We start from the raw sequence: 18,351 nt of genomic DNA, 5'->3' as shown, positions 1-18,351 counted from the left end.
AGAGTCCCTCCACTTTGGTATAGCAAACCACGACCTGGAGCACCCTTCAAGTACGTAACAATCCTTAGAACTGCTTCCTAATGAGGAACCTGAGGATGTTGCATAAACTGACTCACCATACTCACAGCAAATGATATATCTAGTCAAGTAATAGTCAGATAATTCAACTTTCCCACCAACCTCCTGTATCTTCCAGGATCATCAAACTCTTCACCCGCATCAACACTCAACTTGACATTAAGTTCCATAAGAGTCTCTACTGGTTTAGCACATAAGAGTCATGTTTCTTCAAGTAGGTCAAGAACATATTTTCTTTGACATAAGTTAATTCCATGCCTTGACCTTACAACTTCTATTCCCAGGAAGTACTTCAGCTTACCCAAATCTTTCGTATTGAAGTGGTCCTGTAGGAATTTCTTTAACCTGTCAATCCCATTACTGTCACTCCCATTTATGACAATATCATCCACATACACCACTAGCAAGATTTTCCCATCTTTTGAGTCATGGTTGAACACAGAATGGTCTACCTGACACTGTTTCATCCCAAAGTCTTTCAATACCTCACTGAACCCGCCAAACCATGCACGTGGAGATTGTTTCAGTCCATAAATTGCCTTTTTGAATCTATAAACCTTACCATCCTCCCCCTGAGCAACAAACCCTGGCGGTTGCTCCATATACACTTCCTCAATGAGATCGCCATGTAGGAAAGCATTTTTTATGTCAAGTTGCACAGGAGGCCAATCATACATAGCAGCTAATGAAATCAACAACCGAACTGAACCAATTTTAGCCGCAAGAGAAAATGTCTCCATATAGTCCACACCATACAGCTGAGAATAGCCATTGGCCACTAACCTGGCCTTCAATCGCTCCACACTGCCATCTGGAAGATATTTCACTGTGTAGACCCATTTACACCCAACAGCATGCTTACCAAGAGGAAGAGCAGTGAGTTCCTACGTGTGATTGTGTTGTAGAGCAGAGAGTTCCTCTTCCATGGCTTGCCGCCACCCTGAGGAGGTAAGGGCTTCCTAGACAGTCTTGGGAATGGAAACAGATGATAGCAATGATATAAAGTTGCAATGAGAAGCAGAAGGTGAGCAGCTGAAACATAGTGTGAAATAGGATGAGAAGTACAAGTGTGTTTACCTTTCCGCAGGGCAATAGGAAGATCAATGTCCAAGGGAGAAGAAGCAATGACAGGATCTGTCGATGAGGGCTGAATTGGAGGAAGGGGCAGTGCTCTTTTGTGAGTAAACACTTGTCTAATTGGTGGCCTACCAATAGTAACTAGCATGGGAGGTGAATCTGCAATTGGAATGGGAACCACGAGAAGGGGATCTGCAACAGGGACGGGAAGATGAACTACGGGAGGAGAAGAAAACACAGTATCCGAGAAAAAAAGAACCGATTCAAAGAAGGTGGCATAGGAGCACACAAATGACTTATGGAAGTTAAGTTTATAGCACTTGTACCCTTTTTGAGTCCTTGACTAGCCAAGGAAGAAAGACTTAGTAGCTTGTGCATCTAACTTGTCTAAACCAGGCCCCAAGTTTTGAATAAAACAAACACATCCAAAGACTCTTGTGGTGAGAGGAAATGGAGACAAGGTGGCAAAACAGGATGTGAGGACAGCATCACTCCAAAAATGCTTTGGGACATTCATATTAAGCATCAAAGACCGAGCAGTTTCAAGGAGATGTCAATTTTTCCGTTCAGCTACACCATTCTGTTGTGGGGTGTTGGCACAAGAAGTTTGATGAATTATCCCATGGTGCTCTAAGTATTGCTGAAATGGTACTAAGGTGTACTCTTTGGCATTATCGGAGCGAAGCATTTTAATATGAACACCAAATTGAGTACGTATTTCAGTATCAAATTTTTGAAAAATAGAGAACAATTCACTACGATCTTTCATTAGATAAATCCATGTCATCCTTGAAAAGTCATCAACAAAAATTACAAAATACTTATAGCCATTGTATGACATCATTTTGATCGGACCCCAGACATCAGAATGAACTAAAAAAAAATGACTCAAGACACGACTATCAACTCTTGGACTAAAAGAGACTCTATAATGTTTCCCAAGCTGGCATGACTCACAATCCAAAGATGAAAGATGACTCAATGAAGAAACTAGTAACTTCAAAGCCTTGAGAGAATAATGACCAAGTCTGCAGTGCCATTGAAGAGGAGTAAGAGACGACTGAAAAGCTACTGGAGGACCACCACCATCAAAGTAATACAATCCACCTGCCTCATGCCCTCCACCAATCTTCATCCCCGTCTTGAGATCTTGAAACACACAAGAAGAGGGATAAAAGGTTATGGAACAATTAAGTGACTTGGTTAATCTACTAACAGACATAAGGTTAATGGGGAACTTGGGGACATATAAAACAGATGATAAAGACAAGGAAGAGAGATCAACATCACCAACACCACAGATGGGAGATGTAGAACCATTAGCTAGAGTATGTTGACTTTCAATAGTTGTATTCTGTTGAATGGGCAAGGGTAGTTGTGTTCTGCTAAGAAGATGTCTGAAGGAACTGCTCATATACTGCAACGGGTACACTCACCATCTCCTTCCCAAAAACACCAATAGATGTGGAGGGGATCGGATCAGTTTGTTGACTTTCAAAAACTATACCACTACCCTTAGTCACAGCATGGTTAGCCCAAGTGTTGGATGGACCATGTAAATCATAGCAGAAACTAACTGTCTGCCCCTCTAATCCACAGTATGTACACTTCCTAGGGGCATTACTTCTTCCTTTACCACGACCTCCCCCTGAGTCCCGAGCTCCCATCCGGCCACCAGCACGATTAAACATGGAACCACCACAGTTACTTGGAAGTCCACGACCACCACCACCACCTCTATTTCCACGGTCTCCCCCTCTAGTCACCACAAAACCAGATCTGTCTGAGAGAGAAGAATGCTCTATAGACTCAATAGATGTCCTCCTAAGACGGGCAAAAACTTCTTCAAGTGAGGGAAGAGCAGACCCCCCCCCCCAGTATTTGTGCTCAGACAGGCTCATATTCAGCCTTCAAACCCACCAAAAACCTTGTCACATCAATTTGCTCATGTTGTTGTTGAATCTGAACATCCTGTGTTAGAAGATGATACACATTGAGCTCATTTCGGATATTCCTCAGACTTGCATAGTATTCCTCCAAGTTTTGACTGCCTTTCATTAAATTAAAGTACTCTTGATACAACTGATACACCCTAGTTGTATTGTCTTGCCCAGAATACAGTTTCTTAGCATGATCCCAGATTTCTTTAGTTGTATCTAGGAACATAAAGTTCACGCTAATTTTTTGTTCCATGCTATTCCACAGCCATGTCATTATTTGTGCATCTTCCTGTTCCCAGTCACTAAACCCTAGAGAATCAGAGGGTTTCTCATCTCTCACATGTTTTACTTTTTTTTTTTGCTTCTAAAAACATAGTTACAAGAACATAGTTACAAGAAACACCATATTGTCCCTCATAAGTGATGGGACACATAACTTAAACTTAAACAAAACAGACCTTTCACTCTCAAATAGATAAACCTAAATGATCAAAATACCCCTGTTTTGTATACTCTAACAAGTAGCATCATGTTTACATTTTATGTGTTAATGGGCCTTTTTCGTTATGGGATTGTAAACTTGTTTTGTGTTTCTTTTAAGTTATTTAAGTGCTGGCCGCCCATTTAAGGGCAGAGATGTAATTAGTCATAGTTAAGTGAGTTTAATAAAAGATTAAGACAGAGGAGGAAACCATCGAACTCTCTTCTCCTTTCCCTTCTTCTTCTCCATCTTCTTCTTCCTTCAGCTGTAATCACCTCTTTTTCGTTTTCTTTTTCTTTTATTGCTGTAATCAGGTTTAGTTATCATATTTGAAGGACAGTTTTACATCTTTATGATTGGTAAGTCAAATCTCGGAACCCATGAGGTATTGATCAAGCTCCTACACCAGTGGCAAAGAAAATAGTTTTTTTTTAAGAATTAAAGTATCAATTCATCAAAAAGATAAAGTACAACCAGAGGCTGTACAAAGAAGTTACAAAACACATTTAGACCACAATCCCATTGGGAGATACAAACAAGCTTTCAAAATCGAAAAAAAAAAAAAACTATAGAGAAAATTGTCAACTTTTATCTGAGTCAAAGACCAAGAATACAGCTTCCCCATGATTTTCTACCACACTTCATCTTCTTGACAGCTTTTGTTTTGAAATATTCTTAAGCTTCTTTCTTGCCATATCAACCATAACACAGCACCTGGAATCAAATGCCATAAGATTTTCCCTTTCTTGCTTAGGCATTGAATTCTCCATCAGTTTACAAAAGCGTCCACTGATTCCAGGCAGCTACTTCTGACAGCAAAAATTCTGAAAATCCTCACCCAAATTTTGTGAGTGAAGCCATAGTGCAGTACCAGGTGGTTAACAGACTCATCCGCACTGTTGCATAACACTCATCTTTTAGAATCAATCAACACACCCCTACTAATCAAGTTGTCACTTGTAGGAATCTTATTCAGGTAAGCAGCCCACATAAAGAATGACACCTTTGATGGAATGTGGTTGCACCAGATTATATGCATAGGGAAATCCAGATCTTCTTCTTGAATCAGTTTAGAAAGATTTCACCGAGAACTGGCATTTGCTATCTGCTAGCCTTTTATCTGTTGCATTGATGTCTTTTTGGGTGTTGTACAGCCATTGAAGAAGCCTACCGAATGGTTCAATCTATCATTCATTCAAAGACCTTCCGAAAATAGGGTTCCAAACAAGCACCCCATTTTTGAGACTGGACATATTCAGCCACTTTTGCCTACTGTCTGCAGCAATTACAAATAATTCCAGGAAAACATCCTTCAGCTTATTGTTGCCACATCAACAATCCAGCCAAAAGTTTACTCTAGTACCCCCTTCCCACAACGACCTTGATTTCCTTGCTAAAAGAATTGCAGCTTTTTCCAATTCCCTTCAAAACTGAACAACCATACGACTGAGTTGCATCTCCAGGGACCCAACCTTCATTTCCTGAACCATATTTTGCTTCGATTACTCTCTTCCACAAGCAATTCCTTTGATGCTCCAGAACCACTTGCCAAGCAAGGCTAAATTCATTTCCTGGATTCTTCTTATTCCCATCCCTCCATTTTTTTTTTGTTTACACACCTTTCCCCAATTAACTAAATGAATTTTCTTACTTTCCTTCCATCCCTTCCACAGAAACTTTCATTTTCCTCTCAATCTGGTCTGCAACCCCAGCTGGAATTGGATACAGGGAAAGTAGGAAAAACAGGGAGGGAGGAAAGGACATTCTTAATTAATGTGAGCTTACCTCCCTTTGATAGGTACCTCGATTTACATCCAGCCAATCTCTTCTCAATCCTCTCCAAAATGGGTTCCCAAATAGACTTGGAATTATTAGCCCCTAAGGGCATTACCAAATACTTTAAAGGGAACTTTCCTACTTTAAACCCCCAAGAGTCAGCCCAAGATTGCACCCCCTGAACCTCTCCCACTGCCACCAGTTCACTTTTGTGAGCATTCAAATGTAACCCCGAGACCACTTCAAACCACCAAAGAATGCCCATTAGATTATCAATTTGCTCCCTGGATGCATTGCAAGAAAAAAAAAAAAAAACTGAATCATTTGCAAACTGTAACAGAGGAATTTCTAGCCTGTTTTCTCTCACCACGAATCCTTCCAAGAAACCTCCTGACATTGCTCTCCAAGTATTTCCCTAAAACTTCCATCACACATAAAAATAGCAACGGAGACAAGGAGTCTTAAGCCCCTTGAGCCCCTGAAATGACCACATGCCCTACCATTCACCAAAATCGAGGAGGGAGTTGTTACACAAACCTTCATCCAATTCCTCCACCTGGAACTGAGTTCATTCTCCCTAAAATGTAATCCGAAAAATCCCAGTTCACATGATCGTATGCTTTTTCAAGATCCATCTTGCATAGCAAACATGCTCTCCCACTTCCAACCCAAGAATCTATCAGCTCATTTGCAATTAATAGACCATCCACCATTTGTCTACCTCTCCCCTCAACAAATGCACCATGGAATTCGAAGATAACATACCCCATTACTGGTTTCATTCTTTAAGCCAAAACTTTTGATAGAATTTTGTAAATGCTACCAATGAGGCTGATCAGCCTAGTCCTTTAATTCTTCAGCTCCTTTCAATTTGAGTTTTTTAAGGGTTATTTTCTAATTTGTAAGTGCTGCAGCAATATGGTTAATCATCTTAGAGGGTCATTATAGTTTGAAGTGTCTTTTTAGAGAGTTTTGAAATTTTTAAAAGTTGTGGCTGTCATTACATCACTTTCTTTCAGCCTTTTTTTTTTTGATAGTTAGGTTTATCTGTTTTGCATGATTTTCGTTTCACTAGATAGGTTTCTCAATTATCAACCCAACAAGGCCAAGATCTTGTGAATCCTACGTGTTTTGAAAAGTTATAGCCATTTTAGTGACAGAGTGTAAGTCTAAGATAGGATTAGAAAGTTTGTAACTTTAAGGCCTACCTTGGAAGTTGTTTGTTTAGGTTTAATAGGATTTTTTAAATGTTTTGGTTTAATAAGATTAGTAATGAGTTACTGGAGTTAGCTTAAGAAATATTTTAAAACTTCATGTTGCAACATGTTAGTAACATGGTTAAGCTTAACAACATAAGAATCATATTAGTAACATGATTAATAGCTTAAGAAATGTCTTGGAAGTCAAAGTTCTAAGGTCTAATTTTAAGGCCTATCTTGGAAGTTGTTTGTTTCCCAAAATGAATCCTGTCAACTGCACATGGTTTCAAACAAATCTGCTGGGAGAAGTCACTAATAATTTGCATTAGACACATCCAGGCTCTTTTATTATGTGTGCCACAGCTTGGTATAGATTTCAAATCCATTGGATTACTACCATACTTGCCATAAATGACTTTTCTCCAAAGGTTTTTGTTAGAGTCGTCTGTACAAGGATAGTACAGTCCTTTTATGTTTAGTTATATATGTATTGCTCTGCTGATGTGGCCCTCACTTAAGTGAAGGCACAATGGTAATCCTAGTATATCTTAGAAGAGTATAAATAAAAGAAGGGCCGACTAGAGGTTTTGAGATTTTTCTCTCTAGTTCGGCTGTGACTTTCCTCCTTTTTCTTCTCCTTCTCTCTCTCTTTTCCTTCTCTTTCTTCTGATCTGAACATATACGAACATCTAATCTGAGTTTTATCATGGTATCAGAGTCACAATAATCAGTTCAGATCAGTTCTCTTTTTCTCTCTGTTCTGCGCATTCCTCTCTAGGGTTTTGCAGAATTCTCATTGATATTTAGAGAGTTTTCCAGAAATGAAGAAAAGGACTGGTCGTTTTCTCCTTTTGGGGGTTCCCATGCCTCCAATGAGTGCAGTCGTTGTGGTTGTGTGGTTGGTAGAAAACCCTCTACTCGCAATTCGAAGGGGGCTGGTTTTGTGATGGTGACAGTGCAGACTTGGTACCCTCTACTCGACAGGTACATGATCTTCGAACTAAGTTGTGGTATGTAGCAAGTTTCTTTTATATGTTGCAGAACTGAAAATATTATTCGTGAGGTGTGTTGTGAGGGTTTCTAGTGCTGACAGTAAACAGCAACAGTAGTGCTGTTGCTAAAAGTGGTGAGCAGTTGTGAATATTATTGCTGAAACAGTGGTGAATAGTTGTGAGTGTTGCTGCTGAAACCTGGTACTAGGAACCTTAATGGTGTTTAATCATTCGTGTGGAGTGTGGTGATTTATTAGAGCAGTAGAGTAACAATTTAGTGGTACAACCTCCCACTGTTTTTTTGTTCAGTCATGGGAGACAGCAGCGAATACAAATCAAGTGTGATGGTGCCTTCTGATTATCTGAATGTGCAGATGACCTCTATAAAACTGAATAGTGAGAATTATGTCCCTTGGGCCAAGTCTGTTGAAGTTTTCTTGAAAGCCAAAAAGAAAGTGAAACATGTGAGGGAAGATAAACCCTCAATTGATTCTCCGGGATATGATAAATGGGAGCATGAGGATGCTCAAATTATGACTTGGCTATGGAACAGCATGGAGTCCAAAATTAGTGTAAATTCATGTTTTTAGATACAGCCAAGGAAGTCTGGGATCATGCAAGGAAACTATATTCTGGACAAGATAGCACTACTAGGGTTTACCAACTATACCAAGAGTATTTCAATCTGCAACAAGCGAATCAGAGTCTTGAGGACTATTATGCCAGTATGAGAAATTTACGAAATGAGTTGAATATTTATCATCCTATTACACCTGATGTCAAAATTCAGCAAGAACAAAGAGAGCAGTTGGATGTGACCATATTTTTAGTAGGGCTGAAATCTGAGTATGAACCCGCAAGAGCACAGATATTAGGTGGATTTGCTCTTCCCTCTCTAGAGGAAGTGTTTGCTCGTCTTCGGAGGATTTCAGTTGGACCCATAGAGACTTCCACTATGTCAGATAGGTCTGCATTTGCAGTTACGAGAGGGGGAGGTCGTGGTGGTAGAGGAGGTCAGCATGGTCATGGTGGTGGTGGTGGTGGAAGGTATAATCGTGGTGGTAGTCGTGTTGGAGGATGAGACTCAGGGGGAGCCCGTGGTTGGGGACGTGGTAATACTCAGAGAAGGTGTACTCATTGTGGTATGGAGGGACAATACTATCAACTTTTGCTACGATCTCCATGGCCCACCTTCAACCTAGGCGAATCATGCAGTTGTAAATGGTGGTAGCTCAAGACAAGAATCTCAAGTCACTAATCAGATCCCCACTACATCTACAGATACTTCCAGAAAGGAGATGGTGAGTGTTTCATGGGATGAGTATGAGCGGTTCATTCAGGGTACATCTCAACAGAACACAGCTACCCTTACACACACAGGTATGGCTTGTCTGGCATCCACATCTTCCCGTTGAATTATAGATTCTGGAGCTTCCAATCATATGACTGGAACTCCATGTGTGTTTTCATCCATTTCTCCGTCTTCCACTTCCCAATCTGTTACTCTTGCCAATGGCTCTACATCAGCCATATGTGGTGTTGGTAATGTTGACACTGACTCATTATCCCTCTTCTCAGTTTTATATGTTCCCAAGTTTCCCTTTAACCTGATGTTTGTTAGTAAACTGACTCAGTCTCTTAATTGCTCAATAACTTTTTACCCTTCCTCTTGTGTGTTTTAGGATTTCAAGACGGGGATGAAGATTGGTGGAGGGCATGAAACTGGTGGACTGTATTATCTTGATGGAGGTGGTTCGGCAACAGCTCTTCAGTCATCTCTCCATTCATCAGTGGCACTGCAGACTTGGTCATCCATCTCTTAGAGCTCTTCAGTTACTTGTTCTGTCGTTGCGTCGTCTTTCCAATTTAAATTGTGAGTCATGTCAGTTTGGGAAACATCATCGTGTCTCCTTTAGTCCTAGAGTCGATAGTCGTACATCAAGTCCTTTTTCTTTAGTCCATTCGGACACCTGGGGTCCAAACAGAGTAGTGTCTTATAATGGTTACAAGTACTTTGTAATTTTTGTTGATGATTATTCAAGGATGACATGGCTTTACCTTATGAAAGAAAAGAGTGAATTGTTTTCTATCTTCCAAAAATTTTATGCTGAAATTCGCAATCAATTTGGTATAAATATTAAAATTCTTCATTTTGATAATGGTCGCGAGTATTTTTCCACACACTTACAAGAATATTTGGAACAACATGGCATTATCCATCAAACCTCATGTACCTACACCCCTCAACAAAATGGGGTGGCTTAAAGAAAAAACCGTCACCTTTTGGAAACTACTCGGTCCCTCTTACATCAGATGAATGTCCCCAAACCCTTTTGGAGTGATGTTGTACTCACATCTTGCTTTCTTATTAATCGTATGCCCATGTCTATCCTTGAAGGTCAGTCCCCTTTCTCTGTTTTGTTTCCCACGTTGTCTCATTTTCCCCTTACTCCCATAGTTTTTGGATGCACGTGTTTCGTTCATTATCTTGGGCCTGAAATGGACAAGTTGGATGCTAGATCCACTAAGTGTGTCTTTCTTGGCTATTCTATGACTCAAAAAGGGTATAAGTGTTATAACCCTCGTTCTCGGCATTCTTTTGTGTTTTCTGATGTTACATTTTTTAAGTTTGTTCCTTTCTTTTCCAGGCCGGATACATCTTTTCCAGGCCGGATCACGTTCCTCTTGTTCTAGTCGTGACCCAATCTTTGCCTCCAGTGCAGCTACCTGAGAGAGGACCACCTATCTGGCAAGTGTATACACATTGTTAGGCATCGGTCCTCCCCTAGCTTCATCACCGTCGACAGATCCGGCGGTTGATCCCACCCCAGCCCCAACTCCAAGTTCTAACCTTGATCTTCCCATTGCTTTGCAGAACTCCATCCCTTTTCCAATTTTGTTTATGTATCTCACATTTTGGCTTCCCATAGACAAATTGTTTCTATGTTACCCTCTGTCTCTGTTCCCAAGGATGTCCAAGAAGCCCTCAATAGTCCAGGGTGGCACCAAGCAATGGAAGAAGAACTCTCGGCCCTGACTCGTACTCATACGTGGGACCTCACTACTCTTTCTCCTGGTAAGCATGTGGTTGGTTGTAAGTGGGTGTACACGGTTAAATACTTACCTGATGGAAGTATTGAACGGTTGAAAGCTCGGTTAGTTGCCAAAAGTTATTCACAGCAGTATGGTATTGATTACACAGACACCTTCTCTCCGGTTGCCAAAATTGGGTCAGTTCGTGTTCTAATTTCTCTTGCTGCTATGTTTGATTGGCCCTTGTTTCGACTTGACATCAAGAATGCCTTTTTACTTTGTAATCTTCTTGAGGAGGTGTACATGGAGCAACCACTAGGATTTGTTGCTCAGGGGGAGGGTGAGAAGGTCTGTAGACTTAAGAAGGCTATTTATGGACTTAAACAATCTCCTCGTGCATGGTTTGGGAGATTTAGTGAAGTGGTGAAGAAATTTGAAATGAAACAGTGTCAGGTTGATCATTCCATATTCAGCTATGAATCAAATGCTGGGAATATTCTCTTGGTGGTATATGTAGATGACGTTGTTATCACAGGCAGTGACAGGCTAGGAATTGACAAGTTGAAGACTTACTTGCATGATCACTTCCAGACAAAGGATCTTGGCAAATTAAGATACTTCCTAGGGATAGAGGTTGCAAGGTCCAAGAATGGTATTAATCTGTGCCAGAGGAAATATGTTCTTGATTTGCTAGAGGAAACAGAGTTGTTGGGTGCCAGACCAGCTGAAAACCTATGGAACTGAATGCTAGATTGGGTAGTGATACAGGTGAGGAGTTTGAGGATCCTGGAAGGTACAAAAGGCTGGTGGGTAAGCTTAATTGCCTAACCATCACTCAACATGATATCTCATTTGCGGTCAGTGTAGTGAGTCAATTTATGCAGAATCTGAGAATCCCGGAGGCAGTCCTAAGGATTGTGAGGTATTTGAAGGGTGCTCCAGGTCGTGGTTTGTTGTATAAGAGCGGAGGAAGTCTTGAGATAGAGGGATACACGGATGCTGATTGGGTCGGGTCCATATCTGACAAAAGGTCCACAACAGGGTATTGCACTTTTCTTGGTGGGAACTTAGTGACATGGAAGAGTAAGAAGCAGATAGTGGTAGCAAGAAGCAGTGCAGAGGCTGAATATAGGGCTATGGCTCACACAACATGCGAACTGGTGTGGTTGAAGCATCTACTAGAGGAGATGGGATACTCGATTGACACTCATATAAAACTATACTGTGATAACCAAGTTGCAATTCATATCTCATCTAATCCAGTGTTTCACGAAAGGACGAAGCACATAGAAGTGGATTGCCACTTTGTACGTGAGAAGGTGCTTAGTGGAGTGATAAGTACAGCATATGTGAACACAGGAAATCAATGGGCAGATCTGTTTACCAAAGGGTTGAATCGGGGAAAAGTGGACTGCATATGTAACAAGCTGGGACCATATGACACATACTCACCAGCTTGAGGGGGAGTGTTAGAGTCGGCTGTACAAGGGTAGTACAGTCCTTTTATGTTGAGTTATATATGTATTGCTCTGCTGATGTGGTCCTCACTTAAGTGAGGGCACAATGGTAATCCTAGTATATCTTAGAAGAGTATAAATAAAAGAAGAGCCGACTAGAAGTTTTGAGATTTTTCTCTCTAGTTCGGCTGTGACTTTTCTCCTTCTTTTTCTTCTATTTCTCCTTCTCCTTCTCTCTCTCTTTTCCTTCTTTCTTCTGATCTGAACATATACGAACATCTAATGAGTTTTATCAGTTTTCCTTAACAGTATAAATTTGTCTTGAAGGAGAAAAAAACAGTAAGAATTTGTCTTTAAAAGGTACACTGTTTTTTTATGAATAAAGATAGTTTGTTTATCAATAACAGAATTTCATCAGATTCATAAAAAAATAGGTACATCAATCCAACTCTCTACAAGAGAGCAACATAAGAACTCACAATATTGCCCAGTACAATTGATCCCTTCCCACCCCCTGTTTGCCAAAGCATCTGCAAACGCATTTGCTGTTCTTTTCACCCACTGAAATTGGATGTCCATCCCCCTAGTTAGCCATTTGATTTCCCTTCTTTCATTAGCAAACTTCCAAAGACAGTTTCCCCTCTGTAACCAGCTTAACACCAACTTTGAGTCCCCTTCAATAATTAACTTTTGTACATTCAGTTCCTTACTCTTTCTAATAAAGATAGTTTTTTTTTTTTTGATAATTCTAATAAAGATAGTTTTATTACTTCAAAAGATAGTGGAGAACTCATACAACAGCCCGTGGAGAGGCACGAGTTGCAGCCTCTCTCAACTGATTACAAAAAAACTTAAAAGACAAGCATTACAGCTGAGCTCAAAACAAGACTTCCCTATTTGTCCCTTGCTTAGCTAAGCCATCAGCCAACGCATTTGCTGATATCCCCACCCACTGTGTATTAACAGATATTCCTTGTCATCCACTAAAATTTTTTTACTTCATTTCTGTAACACCATATAGTTTCCTCAGGGTTCTGCAACCACCCCACCACCACCTTGGAGTTCCCTTCTATAACAAGTTGTCCTACTCCTAATTGATTTGCAAGTTGCATTCCTTGTATGGCTGCTAATAGTTCTGCTCTAACTGAATCCCCAAATCCCAAAGGACCTGAATAGAGAAGTACAATATCTCCAGCCTCATTTCTCAAGACCCTTCCCATTCCAGAGCGCCCTGGATTGCCCTGACTGCTCCCAAAGGTACACTGATTTTGAAATTTTCTTTTTTATTTACCTTCAAAAAAATAGGTACACTGCTTTGAATATAGAGAGTAGTATAGTGTAAAGATTGTTTCTTGCTTTCATGCCCCCTGTGTAAATTTCTATACTAAAAAATTAACAAAATATTGTTTGTTACTCATCCAAAAAGAGGCCAAGGAACAACAAATATCCCCATCTCTTATAAGGACAACAAAATGATACAAATATAAAGCATAACACCATAATGTGTCTGAGCAGAACAACTGGGAATAACAAGACTACACAAAATAAACTTACTTTTCGAGGTTGAGAATATAGGTTGCGTATATCAATAAGGATCTTGAATTTGCATGACATTTTGGCATCCAGCATAAGAGATCAAGCAAATTTTGGCAAGCTGTAAGTTCCATGCTAGTTAAAGAAGAGGCTTTTTCCCCATTGTGGTGTTCTATAGACAAACAAGATTGAAAGGAATCTGGTTCAGATAATAAGGAACCATCATGCATACCATGTGTGCTATTTAAGTTCTCGAGCATAGACACATCTGTGCCCCAATCAGGTGGCAAATTAAAATCAAAAGACTTGAAGGAAGTGCAGATTAAGAGTGGTGATATTGACTTCTCTAGAGTGCGGCAAAATCTTGATGTTAGATGCCTGCAAAGAATCTAGAACAAGAAAAAACAGAAATATGTAATGCAGTGATTTCACAATAACACTCATGACAGCAAAAGCAAAAAATAAGAAAGAAAAGTATTTCAGAAACAACAGGAGAGGTCCAAAACCCAACCCCCAGCCACATGGAAGGCCGGTATGGCCAACCATACTGTCCATCTACTGGGCAACCTTCTGAAATGTGTATAGTACCTCAGTCCATGTGAGCATTTAGAATCTCTTGAATAGAGATGCCCATCAAAGAGGGGTTTTCAGCCATGTGATGAGGGGTGACTAAAATGTCTCATTAAATCATATGTGCAAACAAATTGACCCTATCAAGCTGCCACATAAGTGGTAAGGTCATATCTCAGATTTTCCTTGGGGGTGCTACCAAGAAAAAAAATAACTTAAGCATACACAGACATTGGGTTTGTGTGCATACAGATGGGGAGATTTCAGAAATATGATCTTACTGTTTGTTCATAGAGAACATTATCTCTGAGAAGTTTAAGAGAGATTTGCTGCATGGTGACTGTCCTGGGATGAAGAGTTTTGTCCATATTCTGCTTTTCAATATCTGTCGAATTACTTCTTACAGATGACAAAAAGTTATAGAACAAAAGCAACAAGAACTTCTTCGTCTTCTTCTTAGTAGCATGAATGCACCAGATATCAGTATTTTGGCAAAGAATCCACCAAATTGCAGTAGGCAATGACTTTTCGTTTACAGAAGAGACACAAAGATCCCATTCATTATCTTCCCACATACCCTCTGCTTCTTTTGATTCACAAGTTACATATTTACTTGGGGAGAAAGACACCTTTTTCGCAATTAATGAGAGGTAGCTCATCAGGAAACTAGTCAGACCAGATGACTCTTCCCTAAGAACAGAGATGCACCTTTTCCATTTTTTGCTTTCTTTTAGTGACAGACATGAGCCATCATCATCCATTGACTTCGTTTTTTCTAACTTTGCAGCCCTCTCCTGCAGGAACTCAACAGCTTTTATCTGCCTATTCAAATCAACAAGCCTCTGGAAAGACATTGCATGCATTACATAAATAAGAGGTGCACATCCAATGCCACTTTCCTGAAGGAAAGCATCTGAAACAGATTGTATAATAGTCAGAAGAGAAGTTGAAGATTTAATAACACAAGAAAAATAGCCTTCGTCCATCCAGTCATTCCTGTCTATCCAATCCTTTCCACAACATGCTGTAAATAAATCCCCCATTGTGGCTGACATCTTTTTTGAGGAATTTGGAGGCATGAGACTAATTGTTTGCTTGAACAAGCTTCGACATGAAATATACAAGCGAAAGGAAAACAATAATATCCAGGAAACACTATAGGGCAATGTCGGCAAATCATTTCTGCATTGGTGCATCTCATCATTGGAAAATGTTTTCCCTGTAACAGAAAAAAGGAACTCATGCACACTAACTGGCTGCTCTCCAGCTAAATAAGATAAGGTTGGACGTATTATAGTCATTATGTCTTTTACAGAGCTACCAACAAGAATACTATTCCCCATGGTGACAGTGGAAGAATCTAATACAAGTGTGTATATTTCAGACAAAACCCCTCCTAAAAGTTCGGTGTGTGGATGCAGAGACATGCTGCAACTTGGCATTTCTGACTCTCCAGATTCCTGTCCACTAGCCCTCAAAATACAAACTTTAATCAATTCCAATGATTCTGAAATATCTGCTTGTAACTGCTTAATGCATCCACTGACTTGCCCTTCCGGTGTAGATTTGACAGCATTAGAAATGGAAATCCTAAAGTTTTGTGAGCATACTAGCATTACCACCGATTCCACACATGTTTCAGAGGGCAAAGAAAGTGTGGGGAAGAAGACAAATCTTGAAAAACCATCGTTCCTACTGTTTCCCCAGACTCTCACTGCTTTACATAATGCAAAAAGGGGGACATGAACCTGCATAAGCATCAAATTATAAGAAAAACAGACCAAATCAAAGCACTTCTTTCTTTTTGCTTTTTCAAAAGTTGTAAAAAAATTACCCACCTATCTAATAATGGAAGAGTTCTTATGGTTTTTATGTCCATATTCTCCCTTTATTTTTACCATTTTGACTTAACCCAGCACATTAACCTGCACTAACAGTAAATTATAGGAAATTAGACCAACCACAGCCTTTTTTTTTTTCTTTTTGACAGAAGATTCTTTTTGTAAGTCCTGAACTATAGGGCTATTATGGTTGTATATTACTGTGTCCGAATGCTGGATGCATATCTTTTGTACAGACCTTTGGTGTACAAGGATCTTTTAATTAATGAGTAGACACATTTTAGCTTTTTTAAATAAAAACAAAAAGCCATACATATTTTTTAGTCGATATTCAACAGCCATACAAAACTAGCCACCTATCTAATAGAAATAGGAGAGCTCATGTGGTTTTATGTTCATGCTCTCCCTTCTGTTTCTGCCGTTTGGATTTAACGCACCACCTTAACATAACTAACCAACATAGAGTACTTGCTCCTAGAAGTGTAATTAAACCAAGGAGGTTAGCTTTAAAGCATGTGGTCTGTCCCACACCATGTCCTTCTCAACCTTTTTTCTATTTTTTACTTTCCTAATCTTCTTATTTCTACTTCTTGCAAGGGCTAATACATAAAACTTTATGTTTCTCATCCTGGAGTGAAAACTAGGCCAATTATTCACATCATTCTTATGTGCGATTAAGTATTTTTTTATCTGCAACGGTATAGTTTTATAAAATGATATACAACAATTTTGTGCCATGCACCTCTAATGAAGACCTAGTCCCCACAAGCCTCCCCACTGATTTTATCTTACAAACTTCCACCTTGGAGAATCATTCCCCAGTAATGATTGATTTATATTTACCTCTTTTCTAGCTAACCTATCTGTCAAGCAAGGGCCAATTTGCGCCTGAGGCACAAGGCGAGGCACACGCCTTTTTAAGCATGGCGCAAAATTACAAAAAAAAAAAGCTAAAAAATCAAAAAAAAATCAGAAAATTCAAAAAAATGCCAAAAAAATCAAAAATATTAAACATAATGTTAATAAAATATAAACTTAACTTCTAAAACAAATGTTTAAAAAAACCTATTATCTAAAACTAAAATACATAAACATAACATGTAAGCATATTCATATGAAAATTTAAAAATAAAAGCAAACATATAAAGCATTTCCAAGCATGTAAAATCCACAATATCTTTTTCTCCTTAATTGCATTGCTTCAAGTAGCTAATGTGATGTAAAACATATTGCATTCTTGATTCTATGAATCGCCTTTGTACCACGCCCCTCGAGGCAAGCCCGAACAAGTCTATGTTAGGGTCTGAAATTCTTATTTCTCATGTAAAGAATAATGATTTTATAACTTTCATTGCTTTTAAGAAGATATTTTATTGCAATGAATGAATGAACAACATTAGCAAATAGGGGGTTCTCGGAGACCCCGGCCCAGCCGTTAGACTCAAAAAAAAAAAAGCAAAAAGCACAAAATTTTAAAAAGGCGCATGCCTAGGCTAAGGTGCAAGGCGAAGGGGTGCGCCTAAGACTTGAGTGAGGCACATACCCCAAAATGTGCCTCGCCTGTGCGCCTCAAGCACACCTTTTAAATCACTGGGCAGATCTTATAACTTTTCTTCGAGATTGCAGCCATCTATCCAACCATTGTGATCATATATCCATACTTCCAATAACCTGTACTCCCCCAATTCCTGAAATTATAGGGTTCCCCCAAACTGCTTCCATCATATTAAGTTTTACCATGACATTTCTTGTCATGCAGTCCCCCTATTGCAATGCAATTCTTATTCCCCCTATAAAATCTATGGTCTAAGTTTTCCTTTTCTCTAGGTTCTACTTGCATATATTTCTACCAAACAACAATCTTTGACCACCAAGTAGACTATGAAGCTCAGAATATCATGGACCATCATCATTATCATGTGGTTGGCTACATGAGTCCTGTTTTACCATATGGGATTGGATATTAGACTCTAAGCCTTGTCCCAACTATATGGGGTCGGATACATGAATCTTGTTTTACCATTCCATTCTGTATCCATCGTTAAATTATAGGCACTTAAATCATCTCTTACTACTTCCACCTAAGTCCTTTTTGGCTTGCCCCTAGCTCTTCTAGCACCTTCAATGTGTTCAAAAGTAGATCATCAATGTAAGGCTAAATTGAAGAGACTGCCCCTGCTTAAATTTGACCACCTCTTCAATTTCTTATCATGAGTGTACTTCATGCCTTATTTGTTGATTTCATTCCTTAAATATATCTTTAGTCTTCTGACTTTCCTTCTTCACTTTGATATGTTTTCTTGCATTTTGATGCAATTTCTTTGGATGCATTGTGTCTTCTGAGATTTTGGAGCATTTAGAAACCTTTCACCGT

General features: G+C 39.5%; 1 protein-coding gene across 3 annotated transcripts in view; it reads right to left on the bottom strand.

Moving 5' to 3' along the window:
• LOC148850461 (Urb2/Npa2 family protein) overlaps positions 1-18,351 on the bottom strand; it is a 31,432-nt gene that overhangs the window by 8,954 nt on the left and 4,127 nt on the right. For all 3 annotated transcript variants that reach the window (XM_088946980.1, XM_088946979.1, XM_088946981.1), the window contains 2 exons: positions 14,418-15,884; positions 13,588-13,955 (listed from right to left, as the gene is read on the bottom strand). In XM_088946980.1, the coding sequence (XP_088803106.1) occupies positions 13,588-13,955; positions 14,418-15,884 (1,835 nt within the window). The remainder of the gene's footprint in view (positions 1-13,587; positions 13,956-14,417; positions 15,885-18,351) is intronic.

Source organism: Nelumbo lutea, chromosome 5, assembly GCF_056320005.1.
Source record: "Nelumbo lutea isolate HS-2025 chromosome 5, American lotus-T2T, whole genome shotgun sequence".
Taxonomy (NCBI): domain Eukaryota; kingdom Viridiplantae; phylum Streptophyta; class Magnoliopsida; order Proteales; family Nelumbonaceae; genus Nelumbo; species Nelumbo lutea.
Note: the sequence above shows the minus strand (reverse complement) of the source record. Positions and strands in the feature narration are given on the sequence as shown.